The sequence below is a fragment of the Mauremys mutica genome, chromosome 6 (genome assembly GCF_020497125.1).
Source record: "Mauremys mutica isolate MM-2020 ecotype Southern chromosome 6, ASM2049712v1, whole genome shotgun sequence".
In the NCBI taxonomy this organism is placed as follows: domain Eukaryota; kingdom Metazoa; phylum Chordata; order Testudines; family Geoemydidae; genus Mauremys; species Mauremys mutica.
This window is the reverse complement of record NC_059077.1, coordinates 47,828,426-47,847,557: the sequence shown is the minus strand read 5'-3', so window position 1 is coordinate 47,847,557 and position 19,132 is coordinate 47,828,426. Positions and strand designations below refer to the sequence as shown.

The 19,132-nt window shown below is 37.0% G+C and overlaps 1 protein-coding gene across 1 annotated transcript in view; it reads left to right on the top strand.

The window, feature by feature from the left end:
• Window positions 1-19,132, top strand: part of BDP1 (B double prime 1, subunit of RNA polymerase III transcription initiation factor IIIB) — an 80,794-nt gene that overhangs the window by 10,400 nt on the left and 51,262 nt on the right. Inside the window, exons 8-20 of the mRNA XM_045021813.1 lie at window positions 362-416; window positions 1,416-1,559; window positions 3,469-3,753; window positions 5,445-5,616; window positions 6,748-6,904; window positions 8,280-8,362; window positions 9,890-10,052; window positions 13,650-13,741; window positions 14,530-14,686; window positions 15,352-15,437; window positions 16,556-16,787; window positions 17,368-17,564; window positions 18,421-18,631. Coding sequence (XP_044877748.1) covers window positions 362-416; window positions 1,416-1,559; window positions 3,469-3,753; window positions 5,445-5,616; window positions 6,748-6,904; window positions 8,280-8,362; window positions 9,890-10,052; window positions 13,650-13,741; window positions 14,530-14,686; window positions 15,352-15,437; window positions 16,556-16,787; window positions 17,368-17,564; window positions 18,421-18,631 — 2,034 coding nt within the window. The remainder of the gene's footprint in view (window positions 1-361; window positions 417-1,415; window positions 1,560-3,468; window positions 3,754-5,444; window positions 5,617-6,747; window positions 6,905-8,279; window positions 8,363-9,889; window positions 10,053-13,649; window positions 13,742-14,529; window positions 14,687-15,351; window positions 15,438-16,555; window positions 16,788-17,367; window positions 17,565-18,420; window positions 18,632-19,132) is intronic.

Sequence of the window (19,132 nt, the reverse complement as noted above, 5' to 3'; positions counted from 1 at the left end):
CAACCTTTTGCATGCTGTTTATACAGTATTTTAGTATTAATAACTTTTGATGGTACATGGTTCGGGGGTAAAGTTTGTGGTAACAGTACATTTTCAGAATATAGTTAATATCCAGAGTAATGTGCTTGAAATGGATAAGATGCTTCTTGATCTGTCACAAATTAGTTAAACTTCCTAATTTGACTAGATACACTTGTAAATCAAACCACTGTGTTAGTTACAACTTTTATTTCCTTGTGGGCAACCTTTTCACTAACTAAAGGAGTATTTTATCCTGATTTGCTACCTTTTATATCTGTAGTACTGCAAGATTTGCTTAGTGGAGAAGGATTAATATAATTTACAGTATACGTTTTTTCAGAACAAGTTTAAACGTGAGGAAAAAGCAAATGGATGGAGGATAGATAAAGCGTTCAGTAAGTTTTTACTTAACACCTGATCAGAAGAATTTAGTTATGAATATGTAATTTTTTTATGCTTTAGTTTGTTTGAGCCAATAAATTAATTCTACAACAGGGTGTTTGTTTGTAATACTTAACATTTAGAGGTTAATGTAGTGGTTAAAGTACAAGACTGAAAGTAAAAATTTTTAGCTTTTAGTCCCAGCTCTGTTGATTTGGTGTCTAATTTGGGCTAAGCATATACTTTTTCTGTGCCTCAGAGTCTTTCTGTGAAATGGGGAGTAATATTTAACTATCTTACATGTAGGATCCATTAGTTACTAATTGTAGAGCACTCTGAGAATCTTGAATGACAAGTGCTGTATAGGTACTACTGTTACTTTCATGAAATGCGAGTGTCTACTTCATTTAGCACAGTGGTTCATAATTTGATATTGTGATGCAACCTGAATATTTGTTGTTTTTCAGAATTTTCAAAGCAATTATGTGAAGCTGTGTCTACACTGCCACTTTCAACACTAAAACTTTAGTCGTTCAGGGGTGTGAAAAAACACACCCCTGAGCGACCAAAGGTTTAGTGCTGAAAATAGCTCTTTAATGCCAGAAGCTGCACTCCTGGTGATAAAGCTACACTGCTTGTTCGGGGTGGGTTTTTTATTGCCGGGAGAGCTTTCCCCGGTGATATAGCATGTCTACACTGCTCACGTCACAGCGCTGCCGTGGCCACACTGTAACGTGGGCAGTGTAGACATACCTTAGATGCTATGGGTTTTTTCATTTACCTTTGTTTTAAAATTAAGCTTCTGCACGCCTAATATGTTACCTCTGGTCTCTGCAAGCTTTCAGTGCCACTCCTATAAAAGAAACTGACTAGTCATGAAACATGCAGTATGGAAAGTGGTGTTTGGGCATGGAAATCATAAATGAACTATTTGTTTTAAGAAAACAGAAGCTTGAATAACTTTATTAATTGTGAAATATTACCTTTTATATTTCACTCTTTTAATTGAACAGAGGAAAAGCGACCATTTGACTTTGAATTCTTTGCCCAGTTGCTCGAGGAGGTACTGGCAGATGAGAAAAAGAAGAAGCAAAAAGCTACTAAAAGACAAAGTTCAAAAGAGAAGAAGCCACACAAATCTCGGAAAAAGCAAAAAGGTACTTAATTTTAGAATTTTCTGTTCAAGATAGTAATACGGAATAATACTGTTTTAGTGCTTCACTATTGGGTCATTGAACAAGTGAAAAAAATCTTCTAAGAAATGTCATACTTCACTGTTCTGAACAGATTTCTTTCAGGCAATGGGAGCCTTGTGTGACACCATTGGATTCCTAGAAGGACTTTTTTCAGTTCTTAATTTGCTCATTTAGAGGATAGTATTAGCTGATTTCTAGAGAGGTATCTTATATGAAATAAAATTGTACTGCCTTATCCAAGTTACAGTTGGTTTGGAATCTTGTATTTCCTTTTTCGAGTATTTCAACTTGATCTGTTAATAAATATCTTCATAGGGTGCTCACAAATTCACTTTAAGGCTTTGGCACAGGCATTGAAAGCCCTTCATATTGATACACTCTTATTTAGGTGATTTTGATTTCTCTAGATCCAGTTTCTCATGTTACTATAGTTTTGACTTGCCTTCACCCACTATAAACTTGCAAGTATAATTCTCTTTAGTGAGATTCATTTAGCTGGCTCACTTTCTCAGTTTAAAATAAAGCATAAGATTTATTTTCTAGTTACTCTTAATCTTTTAATTTTTTATATAGTACTTCAATGCTTTTGAAAAGAATTTCATTAATTTTTATGCATGTTTTGCTTTAGCAGTAGTGTAAAACTATTTATAGTTTTTTAAATGTAATTTTGAGACTCTCTGAACTGTCAAAACTGTTTCAGGAAAAATGGCATTGAGAACAATATGTGAAAAAAAGTTTTTACAAAGGTGAGATTGTCTAGGAAGTAGACAGTCTTAAAGACCATTGTTGTCTTTAGAAATTTACTTGCCTGAAATTACTAGATAAGATTATGAATATGAGTTAATGGAAATCATGCTGTCTTTTCCTACCTGGTGGATTTCACACCACATGTAAAATGTTAAGTTTTTAGTTGTGGGCTAAAAAATAAACCTATTTTGTATTTAATGTAGTAGAAAAGGCATGGTATTTTTACTCTTGTGCTGCACTTTGGATTTGTCACTTATACTGGTGGGGAGGAGAATTGCAAAAATTAATGTAAAAATATTAAAATGCAAAGTAAAAAACAGGTTTCAGAGTAGCAGCCGTGTTAGTCTGTATCCGCAAAAAGAACAGGAGTACTTGTGGCACCTTAGAGGCTAACAAATTTATTTGAGCATGCTCACTTAGTGGGCTGTAGCCCATAAAAGCTTATGCTCAAATAAATTCGTTAGTCTCTAAAGTGCCAAAAGTAAAAACAGTTACTCATCATGTTTAAACACTGTATACAAATCAAGATTTTTGCGGTGATTGACTATTAGTATTTCAGAATGTTTTAAAAAGAAAAAAGTAATTGAGTCATTTTTAGAAGCTGTTTCCCAAAACCAGAAAACAATCTGCCTAGAAAGTTTAGGTTCCTAATACTTCTGAGTATTGTAGTATATAGTAAAAGTAATTAGATAAATTCTTTGAACTACCATAGCATAATATGCCATATGGAGCCACAAATTAAGCTCTACCCACAATATTAGGGTTTTTTCCCCAGGAAGACAAGTACTTACTTTTCATGATGTAGTAAAGTCAGTGTAACTACTCAACTTAAAAACCACAAGGACAAAGTGATGTGCATTGAGTATAGAATGACATTTTTATCAGTCTCGGATACAAGGACTGTCCCCCAAATGTGTGATGCAGCATCAGTTAACCAGTGCTGAGACTTGATTGCGTCTGGTTGGTTGTTTGCCAAAACATTTCTTTAGGGCTCTATTGCTATATCTGACAGCATATTGCCATGGATAGATGAATGCACCAGACATTGATAAAGGAAAGACCTTTTGAGATTCCTAGTTTATAATGCTAGTATATTTATCTGGAACTGTATTGTCTTTGATAGCTAAAGTTGTCAGTGGAGAAGCAGATAATGACCAGGATGATCCTCAGGGTGTCAGAATTTCTGATGTAGAAACAGAAGTGGATGCTGGGACAGCTGAGAAGGAGAATGAAGAATCTCTGAGTGTCTCTGAACAGACAGAAGAACAGATTATATTGGAGCCAGTGACAACCAAGAAGAAGAGGAAAAAGAAGAAAAAAGATGATTCTGAACTGGAAGTGGAGAATCTGGCTGAAGAGGGAGCTTCCCCCCCAAAACCAGCTAAGGGGGGGAAATCCAGCAATAAAAGTAAGATTAAAATGCTCAACCATAATCCATCCTTCTGCTGTTGGCATTGTCCCAGTTTGTTGTGCATTAACTACTCCGTCGGATTATAAATCTCAAATTTTAGCCTATGGAAATACTTGGTGTGTTCTCTTTGGGCCTTTGTATGGTATAAAAAATTATAACATGTAGGTACTATTGTTGGTTCAGAGAGGATGGTAATTGTTTTCATTCAATTTGGGTCTAACAATTACCATCCTCTCTTAGTTTACCTGTACCCTCTTTAATCCACCTCTTTCTCAGAAGCCTGGGAGAATACACAGGCTTTGCAGTGTGCTCTGAAGATCAACAGACCATTGGGGGAGAGAGGCCCTCAACTAAAGCTCATTTCTCAAAAAGTGTCTGGCAGCCAGTCCCCTCTTTTTTTAAACAGGAGGGCTATTACCTTCAGTACCTTGGTTGATACCAAGTGCCATTTACTGCATAGGGAGAGAGTTCATCTCTTTGGTACCCTTGACTCCAAACCATTTAAGGTTTTGAAGTGAAAACAGGTTGAATGACGTATGGAAACAAATTGGATCTTTCATTGCAGACCAAGCACAGACATAATTTATGAAGCACCTCTAAGCAAGAGCACTACCACTTTCTGGACTACCTGACGTTTTATGGTAGTCTTTAGATATAACTTCTGATATCACATTACAACAATCTATTATGGAATATTGTTTGGTTTAAACCACTGTGGTCGCACAGGTGAGATCTCAGCTATGTTAATAAACAGTATGGATCACCCTTGAAAATGTAGTTGGGAAAAATATATCATGAATTCATAAGCCTTTTGGTGAAAATTTTATGGCATGTTTCATTTTAAAGGGCACAGTCAGGTAGTTTTGGCCCCAAATATAAATTTTTTTAAAACACATCTCCAAACAGCGCCCATTAAAATATTTTAATTTTAAAAAAATCAACCTAGTTTTTGTTGAGATGTAGAAATTTTCCTTAGAAGTGTTTAAAACTTTGTAGTATTATTATGTGAAAATTGGATGGTGAAACTGCCTAGAAGCTCCAAACTGAATGGGGTGCAAACCAGTAAATTAAATCTAGATTTTTTTAAACCTCTTTGATTGTTGATTAATGTAGGTAAAGAAAATGTTTAAAATTTTAACCTGAATTCCTTTTCAATTTTACTATAAATTACAGTATAACCTTTATAATTACATAAGCCTACAATTTGTAATGGAAAAGGTTGCGTCATTTTCATTAAGGGACAGTTGATATCTGTTCAATGACGCAACCATTGTTTAAAAACAAAATCTCCAAACGCAATATTGTTTTCTTTATAGACTTCAAATTTTACTCAGTTGGAAGACAGTGACTTTCTTTTTCCTGATTGTAGCAACAAATCTGGATTTAGCCCAAAGTTTCAAAGTTTAGCTATCTATACACATAAGTCTGAACTTTCAAGTGAAGTGATTTTTTTTTTTTTTTGTTGCCTTAATTTTTGAGCTGTCCAGTCAGAAACACTTTAAATGCCAGATTTTTCTGAAATTCAGGTCCCTCTCGGATGTCTCAATTTGGTTCTCAAAATAACTTCTAAAATTGAAGCCCTATTTTTGTTACGTGTGTTAGTGTTTTCTCTTGTGAATGTTTTGGAATCTGTACTTACCAGGCATTTTCTGGAAATACATATTAAACACTTAACAATTTGCTAACAGAAAAAAATGCAGTGTCTGGTATGAACAGTGATAATCATGCTGAATGTGGGGAGGAACTGGATGTTCTTAATCAAGAAAATGTGGATGAGACTCCTGTTCTGGTGGAGCAAGAATCACACTCCTGCTTACAACTGAATGATAAAACTGAAGAAAGTTATCTCAATTTAACCAGGTAACTTTTGCTACAAACACAAAAATCAAACCATTTCTTGCTAAAATTAGTTTTGTTTTGTTTTTTTCATTCTTACCATCACATTCATTGGTGAAGATGGACAGGGTCTTCGGTTTCCATGTGTTGTCAAGCTTTGCCCTCAAGGGTGGTGGACTCACTTTAATTTTATACCTACAACATGATCCTTACCCTGAAAACCTCCTCGTAACTTAATAAAAATAAATGCTAAACCCCCATTTAGTGATTCTTTAAATCCAAAATTTCTCTTATTTTTGGGATGAACATCAAGACCAGTGACTTATTCCAAACCTTTCCCTAAAGCTTTAAGGAAAATGTGATGGTGCCACTAAAGTAGAGCTTAGTAACATTACTACTGTACTTTGTGGCGGAGATGGGGAGAAGGAGGGGTTCTGTACACTTTTTACTATAAAATGTGTCTTCTGTAACACTTGTGGGGAAACAAAAGTATACTTAGTTTAATACTGAGTTGAAACATAACCAGGTTTTCTCAAAGATGCAATTGTTTTTGGTCAGGAACTTTGAGAAACTTTTTTACCGTATATAACACTTCACTTTGTGTCACTAATTTCCATGTTTCCTAAGGAGATTTTCTTATCGCTGTTACACAGATATTATTGATGTTTTGTAAGTGACAAGATATTTATGGAAGAACTATAACACTTTTACTAACAGTCTCTGAGTTGAAGTAGAACTTCATTGTGTTGATGAAGCTCTTCTTGATATTCTCTGTTCCATATTAGATTTTCTCCATAAAATGAGAGAATTCCTTGGAGCCAATTCAGAATATTCAAAAGCTTTTTTGCTTTTAAAATAATTCTTCATCTGCAGTGCTTAAAAGGCATTTTATTAAGTTAAACCAAAGCTTTTCAGAGCTTCTGTATTTGGTTGCAAGAACTTTTATTTAGATGAAGGGAATGAAGTTGGCAGTCATAAGATTTGGCAGGTTCAATAGAACGCTTAAAATTTCTGTAGATTGTCCAGTTGGGCAAATACACAGTGGTCGCACTGTATATTTAATAACTCCATAGTTCAATTTGATCTTGCAGCCCTGATTAACTTGTGTGTGAAAAAGTACTGATGTTACATTTTCTCTGAATGCCTTATTTTCAGCTTTCAAGATACTAGTGCTGGATTAATAGAAACTGAATCCTCTGAACCAGAAACCCCAGATATCATCTCTGGATCACAGGATTGGCAACCTTCAAAATCTCAAGGTTCAGGTACCAGAAATAAAAAAGGAAATGGTGAAGAGACCAGTGAAGCAAAGGTATCTTTGTTTTTATGGATTTTTTTGGTCTCCAGAAATCCTTCTCACATTACTAGTAGCATTCACATAAAATAAAGATTTATTTGATAAATATCTCATAACATACTCATATACAACTCAGTACACAAAGTCATTAAACCTGGAAATATCACCAGAAGTTAAATAAATTGCCAGTCAGTGGGATAAATGACTTTTATTGGTTTTATTTTAGTAGACCAAACAGATTCAAGGAATATCATGTTTGGATTGGGTTTATCTCATAGTGCAAAAATTTAAAGTTGCTGTTTAAACTGTTCATTACCTTTCCAAAACAAAGATTATGAAGGAGAAAATTCCACTATTAAAATTCAATGTTTTTCGTTGTCTTGGAGCCCAGTCCTGCGGGGACTTGGTACCATGTGCTTGCTAGCATAACTAGTAATGCTTGTCTGAAGGATTCCTTTAATTTTTTAATCTTTCTAAGACAAAAGATGGTCTTGTGGCTGAAGCATGGGAGGGGTCAAGAGATACTTCCTATGCTACTTTGGGCAAGTTGCTTAAACTCTTGACCCTCAATTTCACCATTAGTTTAGATGTAAACAATAAGCAAACTTCCCCATTTTTACTGGGAGGCTGGCTAATTCTAATCTTTGTGAAGCACCTTGAATTCCTTGAGTGGGAAGTGTTATAGAAATACAACACTCTTCTGCCTCAGAAGAAATGGAGTGGACAGAATAGCCTGGACCCTGTAATGTGCCTCAGTCCTGCATACAAACCAGAACTAAGCAGATATGTTTTCAGGCCAACTAGCTATGACAATATACTGCTATTGTAACAGGAAGGACAGCCTTAAGAAAAACCTGGAGTCTCAAGTCATCACAATCAGAATGCTTATGTTACTATCAGTAATGTTTTTACGTTGTAGATTACGTGTTCTGTGGTTAAGTGAAATTAATTTGATGCATAATAAATTTCCTTTGCAATCTGAAAATGCCAAACCAGTCAGTACAGGAAATACACCCCTTTGAGGATATTTATGTGATGAAACAACTGTAGATAAAAGGAGGACAAATAATTTTATGTAGCAGAAATGCTTTTGTTCTTATATAATAGGTAGACTTTATATTTTGCCATATCTGTTGATCAAGAATAATTCCTTTTATCATTCTTGCTTTTTGCAATAATGCCTAGTGATCTCTGGTAGAAAGATTTAAAGCCTACAGCCAACAATAGTTAAAATTGGTACTAGAATCTCACTCACTTGATTTAACTGAAAGATTAAAAAAAAGCCTTGTGTTCACTTTCATTTGACACCAATATTTAACTGTCTTGTAGCAAGAGTTTCTTCACTATTGCAGGAATCAGGAGTTCTAAATATTACTTTGTTTCCACATAGAACAATGAAGTATGTGATTTATATAAACCAGATGAAAAGAAAAGTACAGCAGGAAAAAGCCATGATTCTAAATCTGAAACAATGTGAGTAGTTGTTCTGCCTAGCACTAGTAGTCCACTGAGAGTTAAATCTATATTTCTCTAATTTGGGGGTGGGTAGGTATCTGTTCACACGGCACAGCAGGTGATCTTTTGTTTCTCTTTATTTATTTTAAAAATACTTCAAATATAAGTTTCTGTTGCCAAAGAATGGCGCTTATAGTAAACTTCAAAATGTTGCATAGGGACAAGCAGGTTATTTTGGTTTTAGTGAGAGTTACAGCTTGTGCAATTTAGGGCTGGGGTGGGGGGAATCAATCTAAGTTACACAACTTCAGCTATGTGAATAACTTAGAGCTACTGACTGTCTTCACTGCGGTGGGTTGCTCTCCAGTCTACTCCGCCTGCGCCTCTCGCTCTGGTGGAGTACCACTTATATATTAGACATGATAAATCGAGCCCCGGTGGATCGATTGCTGCCCGCCGATCCTGCGGCTAGTATAGACAAGCCCTTAGTATACCAAGATCTTGGGGGTTCATTGTCAGGATAATAGCACTGAATGAGTAAGGGGTGGGGATTGAATTAAGCTACTATGTAGTAGTGTACTATTCAGATCTCCTGATCTTTATGCCATACTACAGCATACTAACTTCCTTCTGCTGTCTCCAGCCTGGGACTACTGCCTTTTTCATGTTTTGTGTCAAGCTGCATTAGGGTTGTAACTGGAATTTAATGAAACACACAACAGTATACAAAACTTATTTTTATTAAACAATGCAACCTTAAATGTTTTGATAAGAGAAGTTTATGTATCCAAAACATGTTTCAAATTTACAACTAAATTATTTATTAAAGGAACAGAGGAATTAAATGTAGTCAATTAAACTGATTATTTCAGGTCAGCCTGAGAAAATTTTCGAATATGCCTCAGTGAAAGTCTTGTCTAAGTCTCTTGAAAATGAGAGAGTCTCCTAAATTACTTAGGCTGACCTATTGTGCTATATTTATAAAGCTTGACCTCAAAAGTTAGATGTTTTCCACCTGATTCTTTCTTTATATAGGAAAGCAGCCTTTAATTCTGAGGTTTTTGATAGAGGTTCATGGATTCAGCATATTTTATACTTAAATGTTTTAAGAGATTATCAGTTTAGGCCTTAACATATTTTGTGTTAAATTCCGATTTCATTTTAAACAGGTTTATTTTTAAAAATAAAACTTCTAATAATTCAAATAACCATAAAAAGAATATTTTATTTTTAAAAAAAAATCTATTTTTTATCCACCCTGGAACGGTTACATTTTCTAATATTCTCTTCAAAGGTGTGGCCCCATACAGTGCTGAAAACCAGTAAACTTATGAAGTGTGTCCTTACACACTTACAAAAGATTCTGTACTTTCAAGAAATAAAGCATACCCACAAATGGCATAGAACACAGTAATGATTTCTGTCAGTTACTGTTTTATTGTGTGGAATATGTAGGTAACATGTTTTTGAAGGATATATTTGATCATACAGAGTACTGGATTTCTTTGCTGTGAATATTATAAGCTATTGTTTTTGTATCTTAAGGGAAACTGAAAAAGCTGCTGCTGGAAAGCCATCTGTGAGAGGACGCCTGCAGAGACCTAAACCCAACTTAGCAAGGGCATCTGGAAAGACAGAAGCAGAAGTCCAAGAGAAATCTGAGGTCAAGATTTCTTCTCCAGAGCCTATGGAAGGGGCTGAAAAAATGGTGGGGAGCAGCAATGTTAATTGCAAATGCTAACAATTTTGTGTTGTATGTAAAAGTTGATTTCCTAAATCTTGGGGACCTGTTCTGTGGCTCATCTGACCACTTGTATAGCAATTGCTTATACATAGATGATCCAGTCAAGCGTGTTGGTTTTAGTGATTAGCAGCATATCTGATTATTTCACATCTGAAGCAGTTGAGCTTTATCCAAAGAGGGCATGGAATGTCAAAACCAGGGGATGGACTTAGTAGATCTCTCACAAGATAGTCATTGGCCATGTTTGAAGTTTGTTCTTGGCACCTGGAGGTGAAATTGAGGTTCCTTAGGGGAATTGTGGGGGGAGGGATAGCTCAGTGGTTTGAGCATTGGCCTGCTAAACCCAGGGTTGTGAGTTCAATCCTTGAGGGGGCCATTTAGGGAACTGGGGCAAAAATCTGTCTGGGGATTGGTCCTGCTTTGAGCAGGGGGTTGGACTAGATGACCTTCTGAGGTCTCTTCCAACCCTAATCTTCTATGATTCTATGATTGTCCCAAAGCAGTGACTTGAACTGAGATGATGGCTTGGTAGATTAAACACATTTTTAAATAGGGGTAGATGTGACATGTCTTGCACCTTAAGGTGCAGATTCTGCAAGGTGACTTGTCACCTAATGTCAGGAGGGTTGATATTGGACAAAACCAGCACCCAGGCCAGGTTAATGGTACCTATTATATGCATGGTTTCATGTAGCTGAGTGTCTGTTAGTCCTGTATGAAAAGAGCTTAGCCACACTGGAGAGAGGGGAGGGATAGCTCAGTGGCTTGAGCATTGGCCTGCTAAACCCAGGGTTGTGAGTTCAATCCTTGAGGGGGCCACTTGGGGATCTGGGGCAAAAATTGGTCCTGCTAGTGAAGGCAGGGGGCTGGACTCAATGACCTTTCAAGGTCCCTTCTAGTTCTAGGAGATTGGTATATCTCCAATTATTATTTTTTATTTATTTATTATTATTATTATTATTATACAAAATAGCATAAGGCAAGCCCATAGTTTGTCTGTCTGTACATTAGCTCCCAAGGTAGAACCAGCTAATTTGCTGATATGGTTGTTGGCTGTTTTTATTTTCAGCAGTATCTTAGTAAGGCGTTCCTGGGAAATCAAGATGTGGTCCAGTGTGACACCCAGATACACTGGCTTTGGGTCATTGTCCAGCCTGTGTCCATTTGGGAAGATATTGAGCTGTTTGTTGGCCTTTGTGTGGTATAGAGGAAAGCAACTGGATGCTGTCTTTTTGATGATAGGTTTAAGTCTCCATCTTTTACAATGAGCCATATCTTTCATGTTAGCATTCGGGACTTCTTCTATGTGACTGAAATCCTGGTTCTTTACTGCCAGGCAGATCACTGCGAAGATAAAATGCAGTGATTGGGAAGGTTCTTTCAAGTAATTTGTACATGCAACTTAGCAAAACGATGTGGAAGTAGTAATTTTGCAAGTCACTGGGCTTTTTCAGGTTTTGGCAGGGCTATTACTTTTGTTCTCTGCTAGATCTTGGGTATTTTATTCTTTGGATGACTCGAGTTAGAAACATGGGTAGCCATTGTCTGCTAATTTTCCCTTGTTCTTCAGCAATTTGGTGGAGTTGTTGTCAAGCCCACAGGCTTTACCTGTTTTCAGTATTTTGATTGCCCATTCTATTTCATCTGCAGTGAAAGGCTGGAGGTTTTTTCAGCATCAGGTATACCCTCTTTGTATTGCACCATTTGTTCTTTATCTCTCCTTCAAACTTTCTGTCCTTCATCCACTTCTGCGGAATTTATCTGGGGGATAACAATGCTATTTGGAGAGACTGAACAATGGCACTGTGCCGGATGCTTCTGAGCAGCACCAAGTTTTCTAATTAGTGCCCAGGCTTTGCTGTTGTCTCTTGATATGTTTAGTTCCATGGTAGATTGCTCCCATCTCGCTCTTCTAGAAGTGTTCAAGCTGTCTAAAAGATGTGTGGTGATGTCTGGGTTGCCACGTCTTCACATTGCTTGAGGAATTCTGCAAACTCCTCATCTAGGCAGGGAATATAGGTTGTATAACTCAGGCCCTACTTCATTTGTGATATTGCTGAAATTGCGGATCCTGCAATATTAGGCCTCCACCACAATTTTGATTTTAATTAGCTTACTTTGCACAGTCCACAATTTTGCATACGTTTTGAGTTTGCAGTTAGTACTGTACTAACATTCAATGACCGTAAAAGGCTAAAGTGACTGGACTTGATTTCTTTAGCAGTTGTGTTTATGATTTTGTCTTCTGAATTTTATATTGTACCAGTTCCTTTTTTTTTTTTTTAAATGAATGTAATATAGTTGCATCAAAATGTCTGGCTATCAACAAAATTAGCAGGCATAACATAATACTTGAGTGTTTATATTGTTCCAGCAATTTTTTTAAACAAATAGGTTTACTCTTGCTTTTTCCAGATTACCACTATTAATAAAGGTCCATTATTATTTTTCTTCTATGATTTTCTGTGCAGCTCAGCGGCAATTGTTTGAAGATCATCCTGCAATTCAAGTAGGGCCTTACTTATAACAACCTCTTGGAATTTACTTGGTGGCAGCTTTTTAAATTTTTTTGTGTGAACTGCATGTAAGTTGCTTCAGTAGAGATGTTGTGTGAATTGTGTGAAGCTGGGCCAGGTTGCTGATAGTTTCAGCAAGGGTTAATATTGATGCTTATGACAAGTATGGTTACTCCAACTTTGGTAAAAATCAGACTGTGTTGACTGTGGGAAGTTTTTCATTATGCTGCTTATAGCTTGAAGTAGGTGATGGCCTGTGATGGTGATCCAGGTGAGGTCAGGGGAGTAGTCTTGCTTCCATCTGGGAGAATGAGAAGTACTCTGTTTGGATCATGGATGAGGTGAAGACCACAGAATGAAACCCAGTCCAAAAAGTCGACTCCATTTTGATCTGACTCTCTATCTCTCCAGGTAGTGTGTTGGCTTTTAAAACATGTCAGGCTGTGGGAGCTTAGGAATAATATTTGGGGGAGGGCAGGCTTGGTTATGGTGCATGTACCTTTTTGCCATTCTGAAATGATACTCTCAACATCAGAGATCCGAATTAGATTGGAGTGGTTCCATGCCAGCAAGATCTGCTCTAACATGGGTTGCATGGCCCCATTTGCTATGCAAAGGGTAACTCACGAGGTCATAACCTGTGGTGTTAAGGCAGCTGCAGAAAGTGAGTTGATTTGTCTCCTGAAGGCAGATGACGTCCATTTATGTTTGGAGGCTAGGGACTGGAGAATAGAACATTCAGCAGATGAGAGGCCTTCAACATTTAGCTGAAGGATTTTCAGGGATGGGACAATGACCAAAGCTTCTTGATCATGGGTAAGATCTCTGAGATCACTTGAAAGTCCATGCTGGCCAGGATCTGACATGTTTAGTTGGTGCTTTTGGTTTCTGTTAACGAATCAGGATACTTATGGGGTATACAGTGGGAATGTAGCTGCATTATACCCCATCTGACCACTGACTTTGCAAATCAGATTTGACTCAAATGCTCTATCTCTCATCTCTCTGTCCTCTATATAAAAAAATATTTTTTATTTTAATTCAGTGTATCATGGAAGCTGGTGAAGGTAACACAGCTGAAATCACCAGAGATGAAACCACAGGAAGAGAGATCAAAGCCTTAGAGACTGAATCCCAGTGAGTATGCAGAGATCAGTTTATCATATCATCTTTACTTTAACTCTTAACTGTTTACTGCAGTGTCTTCTAGTTTATTGCCTACAGTGGTCTGTTGTAGTCCTTCCATAGGCTGGTCTGATGAACTATGATGCAAGTGCAAATTGAGGAGACAGGTGTGAATCCTTAACTTGGCTTCTAGATTTCCCAGGACAATATAGAATGGCAATACCATGGAAGTGTTGCACTCCTCTCCTGGGAGGCTGAAGAGAGCCAGACTTCATACAATACCAAACCATTCTTTTTAACTCTGAAGCTTTATCAATGATGATTTGAACCTTACTGGGGGCGGGGAGGAAACTCAGTGATAAGATGTCCAGGGAGGAGTAGTTGAAACTACACAGGGATAAAATAGACTTTCATAAAGGTATATACTTTGATTCTTCCCCACATTCCATAGCTTGATGCCTAGCTTCTGAAGATTGGAGCAGGAACTATAGCGAGTAAGCCACGTAACTCTGTTACAGAGTTTGGAAGACCTAATGCTAGTGGAAGGGGCCAAAAGACTGACTACAAATATTTTCTGTAGTGTTTCAGATAAAAGCAGCTTCTGCATGTCAAAGAAATGTACAAACATGCAAAAAAACCAATAATACCCCAAAGGCAACACTGTATTTAAGATCCTTTTTTAATAAAGAAAATTGTGCAGGTCATTGAAAATCATCTTTTCTTATGTCCGAGATGACATAAATAGGCTTGAATGGCACAAATGCTGATTCTGAATGCCATACTTTTTTTTTCTTGTGTAGAGAAACTGAAAAAGCTGTTACTGAAAAAGCAGCAATGAGAGGGCGTCGGCAGCGATTTAAACCTAATGTAGTAGGAGCATCTGGGAAGAGAGACGCTCCTGTCCAAGGTGAAGGAAAGGACAAAACTCCTCAAGAGCCTGAGGGAGCAATTGAAAAGGTATTTAGCAGAACAAAACTAACTGGAAATGATAAACATTTATATTTTGTCAAGTGTCTAGAAAAATAAGCCTCTGTACCTAATCATGTTGGGGGGGAGGATAGCTCAGTGGTTTGAGCATTGACCTGCAAAACCCAGGTTTGTGAGTTCAATCCTTGAGGGGGCCATTTGGGGATTGGTCCTGCTTTGAGCAGGGGGTTGGACTAGATGATCTCTTGAGGTCCCTTCCAAACCCTAATAATCTATGTTGTTTGTCCTTTTGTTGCTGAATGTAACCAGAAGTCTCAGTCAACAATCTGTGTAATGGATTTTTCTACATTTATCACTTATATTGTGGTAGAACCTAGAGGCCAAAATCAGGTTGCGAGCTTGATTGTGCTAGGCACTGTACAAACTTACAGTAAGTGATGGTCCCTGCCCCAAAGAGCATACCATCTAAAAGGGTAGATGTTGGACATAGTTTCCATTAGATTTCACAGTGCAGTGGCCTCAAGATGTCTTCTGTGACTAAGGTCCTCTGCTGTGTAGGACATATCTACACCTTCACCTACAAACCTGGTATCTTTTAGGCTCAGCTATTATCAGTTCTAACACGACTGTTTATTACATCTTTCATATAGCCATGCAAAGGTTACATTTCTTCATTTTAATTTTCTACTCTTCAGCAGAGTACTGACCAAGGTAACACACCTGACAGTACCAGAGGGGAAACTACAGAAAAAGATGGGAAGGTATCAGAGACTGAATCACAGTAAGTATTTACAGAGCAGGGAGACGTATCCTGCTATTTTCAGCTCTTTCCCTGCCTTCTCCTTTCTGATAGTGTTGCATGGAATAGTGAATATAAAAGCTTTTGCTCTTAAGTTATATTTTTGGCAGTCTTTTCTAACTTGCATTTTAATAAGTGGAGCAGATAGTGTCACTGTTGTTCAGATGAAATTTCGTGGACTATTTACAAGGTGCAGGTAAGATAAATGCCAAACAGTTAAAGGAAAAGCTAGTCACTTCAAAGAAAACGAATTGAATTGTTAAGTGTAAAGCAAGTTACAATCATGCATTTCTTATATTTTTATATGACAGAAAATAACAGGATTTGACATTTACAAGGGTAAGAAAATTCACACTTAAAGTAACATTATCTGGCATAACTCCTCATGTTTCAAGGCACAAGCTAACTGCAAACTGTCTAGGGCTGGGAAGAAATTTCCTATAGTGTGGGCAGGTTATTCTGTTGGTTTTTTTTAATAGTTTCTTGCACTTTTCTTCCTCAGCCAGAATCATGATGTGTGTAATGTGTCTCCTGTGTGGTGGTGTATGTTGTAGGAAGGATGTAGAGTAGTAAAAAAAGAAACAAATTCTTAAGACTCAATAAGGGATATGGAGACTTGAAGAGATGGGAAGATGAATAAATAAATTGTAGCAGGAAGAAATACTCAAACTTTTGGTCAGAGAAGTGAAAATCTGTGTAGGGTATATAGTGATGATGATTATACATGTTAGTTGCTTTTTAAAACTTTATGCTCTCTGTAAAACTATGCATCAATCTTATTATACTAATGTAATCATGTGCTTGGAGTAAGGATGTCAGAAGGCTTATTGCTGTCTTAAAAATATGAACTGTCTCATAATGGCAGGGCAGAGGATGGAGTTTATCTATGCATTCTATAAAAATGTTTGCAATTGAACATTTCAAACTTACATTTTAGTGGGGTTAAATGCCATTTTAGTCTAGAGTATATATTTCTAACTTTCATTAAATTTGCAATAAATAATGTGTCTGTGTGCCTATAGTTGTTAACAAACTAAAGAACTATTCGCTGTTAGATTTAAAATCTGGGACATTGTTATTTTGAATGTGTGCCTTTCCAGGTCTAAAGAAATATCCTGTTTACAAGAAGGTGGCAAACAGAGTGTACTTAAACCAGCACCACTAATGAGAGGTCGAATGCAGAGGCCAAAACCAAATGTAGGAAGGGCAGCTGGAAGGCAAGAAGTATCAACAACAACAAAAGATGTAGAAGATGAAAAAATGGAAGTTGGAGAAACAGTGAAGAGTTTGCTACATTGTGAAAACAAAAGTGGTGCACTCCTCACCACAGGTGTAAGTTTCTTTTATCTGAGCTCTAAGACTTCTTTGCAGCTGCATAGATGCATTGTATTATTATCTGGAGCCCAAGTAGATGTCTTAGAGCAGTGATGGTCAAAGTGCAATCCACAGAATTCCTGTGGTAGCTTGTAGCCACCTTGCCTTTTAAGGGTGACCTGAAACTTGTTAGGATCTGAATTCAAGCACTTGGAGATTCTGTGTTTCTACTGGAGCAGCAGATTACATCCCAAGAATTTAAGTGCCGCGAGTTGCATTCCTTACCTTGTCTGTGATAACAGCTATAAAATGGGAAATACAGAATCCAAACTCCTATCTTTCAGAGACATGAAAGACAGTTTGTAATATTTTAAATCTAAACAAATGTTAAGGATTTGGAATCTTAAATCATTTTCTTTATTTTACAAATACCTAGTGATAGTACTTGATGTGCCTCTGAGTGAGGGGAGGCTTGTTTAAGGATATATTAAATGTTAAATTGCTTTTGCAAAACGTACGTTATTTTTCATTACTTTCCTTCCTACAGAGAAGAGCTTTTTCAAATCTTTTTAATGAGGAAAATTGTTGCTCCTTTTAGGATGCAACAGGTAATGAAGACATCCTGCTGTGGTCTGAGATATCAGAAAAAGAAGCCACTGCAGGAGCTGAGAAGGTGGTCTCAGTGCATGTAAAACAGCATTCCCAAGAGAAACTCTTGGGATCTGAGAGTTGTGAACAAGAAAAGGAGTCATTATCTGTGGATGATTTGGAAGATGGTTCAGATTTTGGTACAGGGTAAGTTTAAGGAACGGGGAAATGCAGAAGCATTGGATGTCTCCACAGAACTAACACATTAATCTTCAAATTCAGCACTCACATTTAGCATCATCAAAGTAAACATTAAACTAATTTTTAACTAAGCATATCTAACAGATCACTTTAACGTTGGATTTTTTAAAGTAAACCTGAAAGCAGTAGGATTTCAGACAAGATGGCTAATAACTAGTTCCCCTTTAATACATTTTATTTCTTTTTAAAGCCTAAAAGAATTCCTTGAATAGCCCTCTTTAAAGTGTAAATGCTATAAAAAAGGATCTTGGATTGTGAGTCCAATTTTCAAACTTAAAGATTTTTTATAGGATGCCCGGAACCTGTAGGTCTAGACTTCAATACAGTTCTTACCTACGAATACCTAAGTACTCATTTGAACTTTAAAATATGGAATATGAACTTGCTTTTAAGATTGAGGTGCCACATTTTGAAAATTGGGTTTAGATCTTATATGAGGTTTTAGATGCTGTGAGACAGTTAAACTTGTAGTGAATGACACATTCCTCATAAAATAAGACTCAGGGCTGTATTAATCCAAAAGTTGCTGCTTTTAGCAAGACATCTCTTTGCTTGCCCGCCCATTATTTTATAGTTTTGTCATGTGCTTGCTTCCTTCTCATATCCCTATTAACCTTTGGCAACAACCTAAGTAATTGGAAGCTGTGGATTGCGTGCTTAGCTACTATATTGAGGAATGGCTGTTTTACAGAGGGTCCTGTGTTAGTTTCAGTTGCACTGTTGAGTGCTGTACCATGTGTGGGACCTAGGCTATATGGTTGTTGCCATATTGCTTCTTTACATATTTTCTTTGGTTTAACAGAGATGCAAGAAGTTCTCAGCAAGAAGAAGTGGCTGTTCAGACAACACATCTATTGAGGAATCAATTTCAGAGGCCAAAATCAAATTTAGGAAAGGAAGCTGGAGGAGGGGAAGTTCCAGGAGTGGATAAAGATGTATCAGAGGACAGCACTGAAAAAGACAACAGTTTGACACAGTGTGACAGTAAATGCAGCATGCTTCCTGACCTAGATGTAAGTTTGGATTTTTTTAAATTAGAGTGGAGACTTTGGGGGTGTCTTTGAAAAGCTGCATTTATGTGCATTATTTAGGTGCAACTGAGGAAAAACATTGGCAGAATTTTTACATAGAAGTTTATCCTTGTTGAACCAGGAAACCTGTAAAAGCTTAGAAAAATAAAAATTTTCATGTAGTACTGTATGAAAATGTACTGTGAAGAACAAGCCTTCTGTGGCAGAGTAATAGTTCAAATAGTCAGTTATTTTCCATCATTAGCAGTCCAGGTGTCTGTCTTCATTCTCACCATTCCCTCTGCTCAGAAGTCCACTCAGCTCAGAAACAAAAGTGCTATCGTAAAATATCAAAGAAATAATCCACAGTAATCTCCAGTTCAGTTTTAAAGCAGACATGGCTCATTCCCCTGAAGTACAGGACTCTAATATTAACCTGTTGTGTTGGGCCCCATGCCAGTTCTTGCTGACAGACATTTAAATTTCTGTATGTCTCAGTATTGG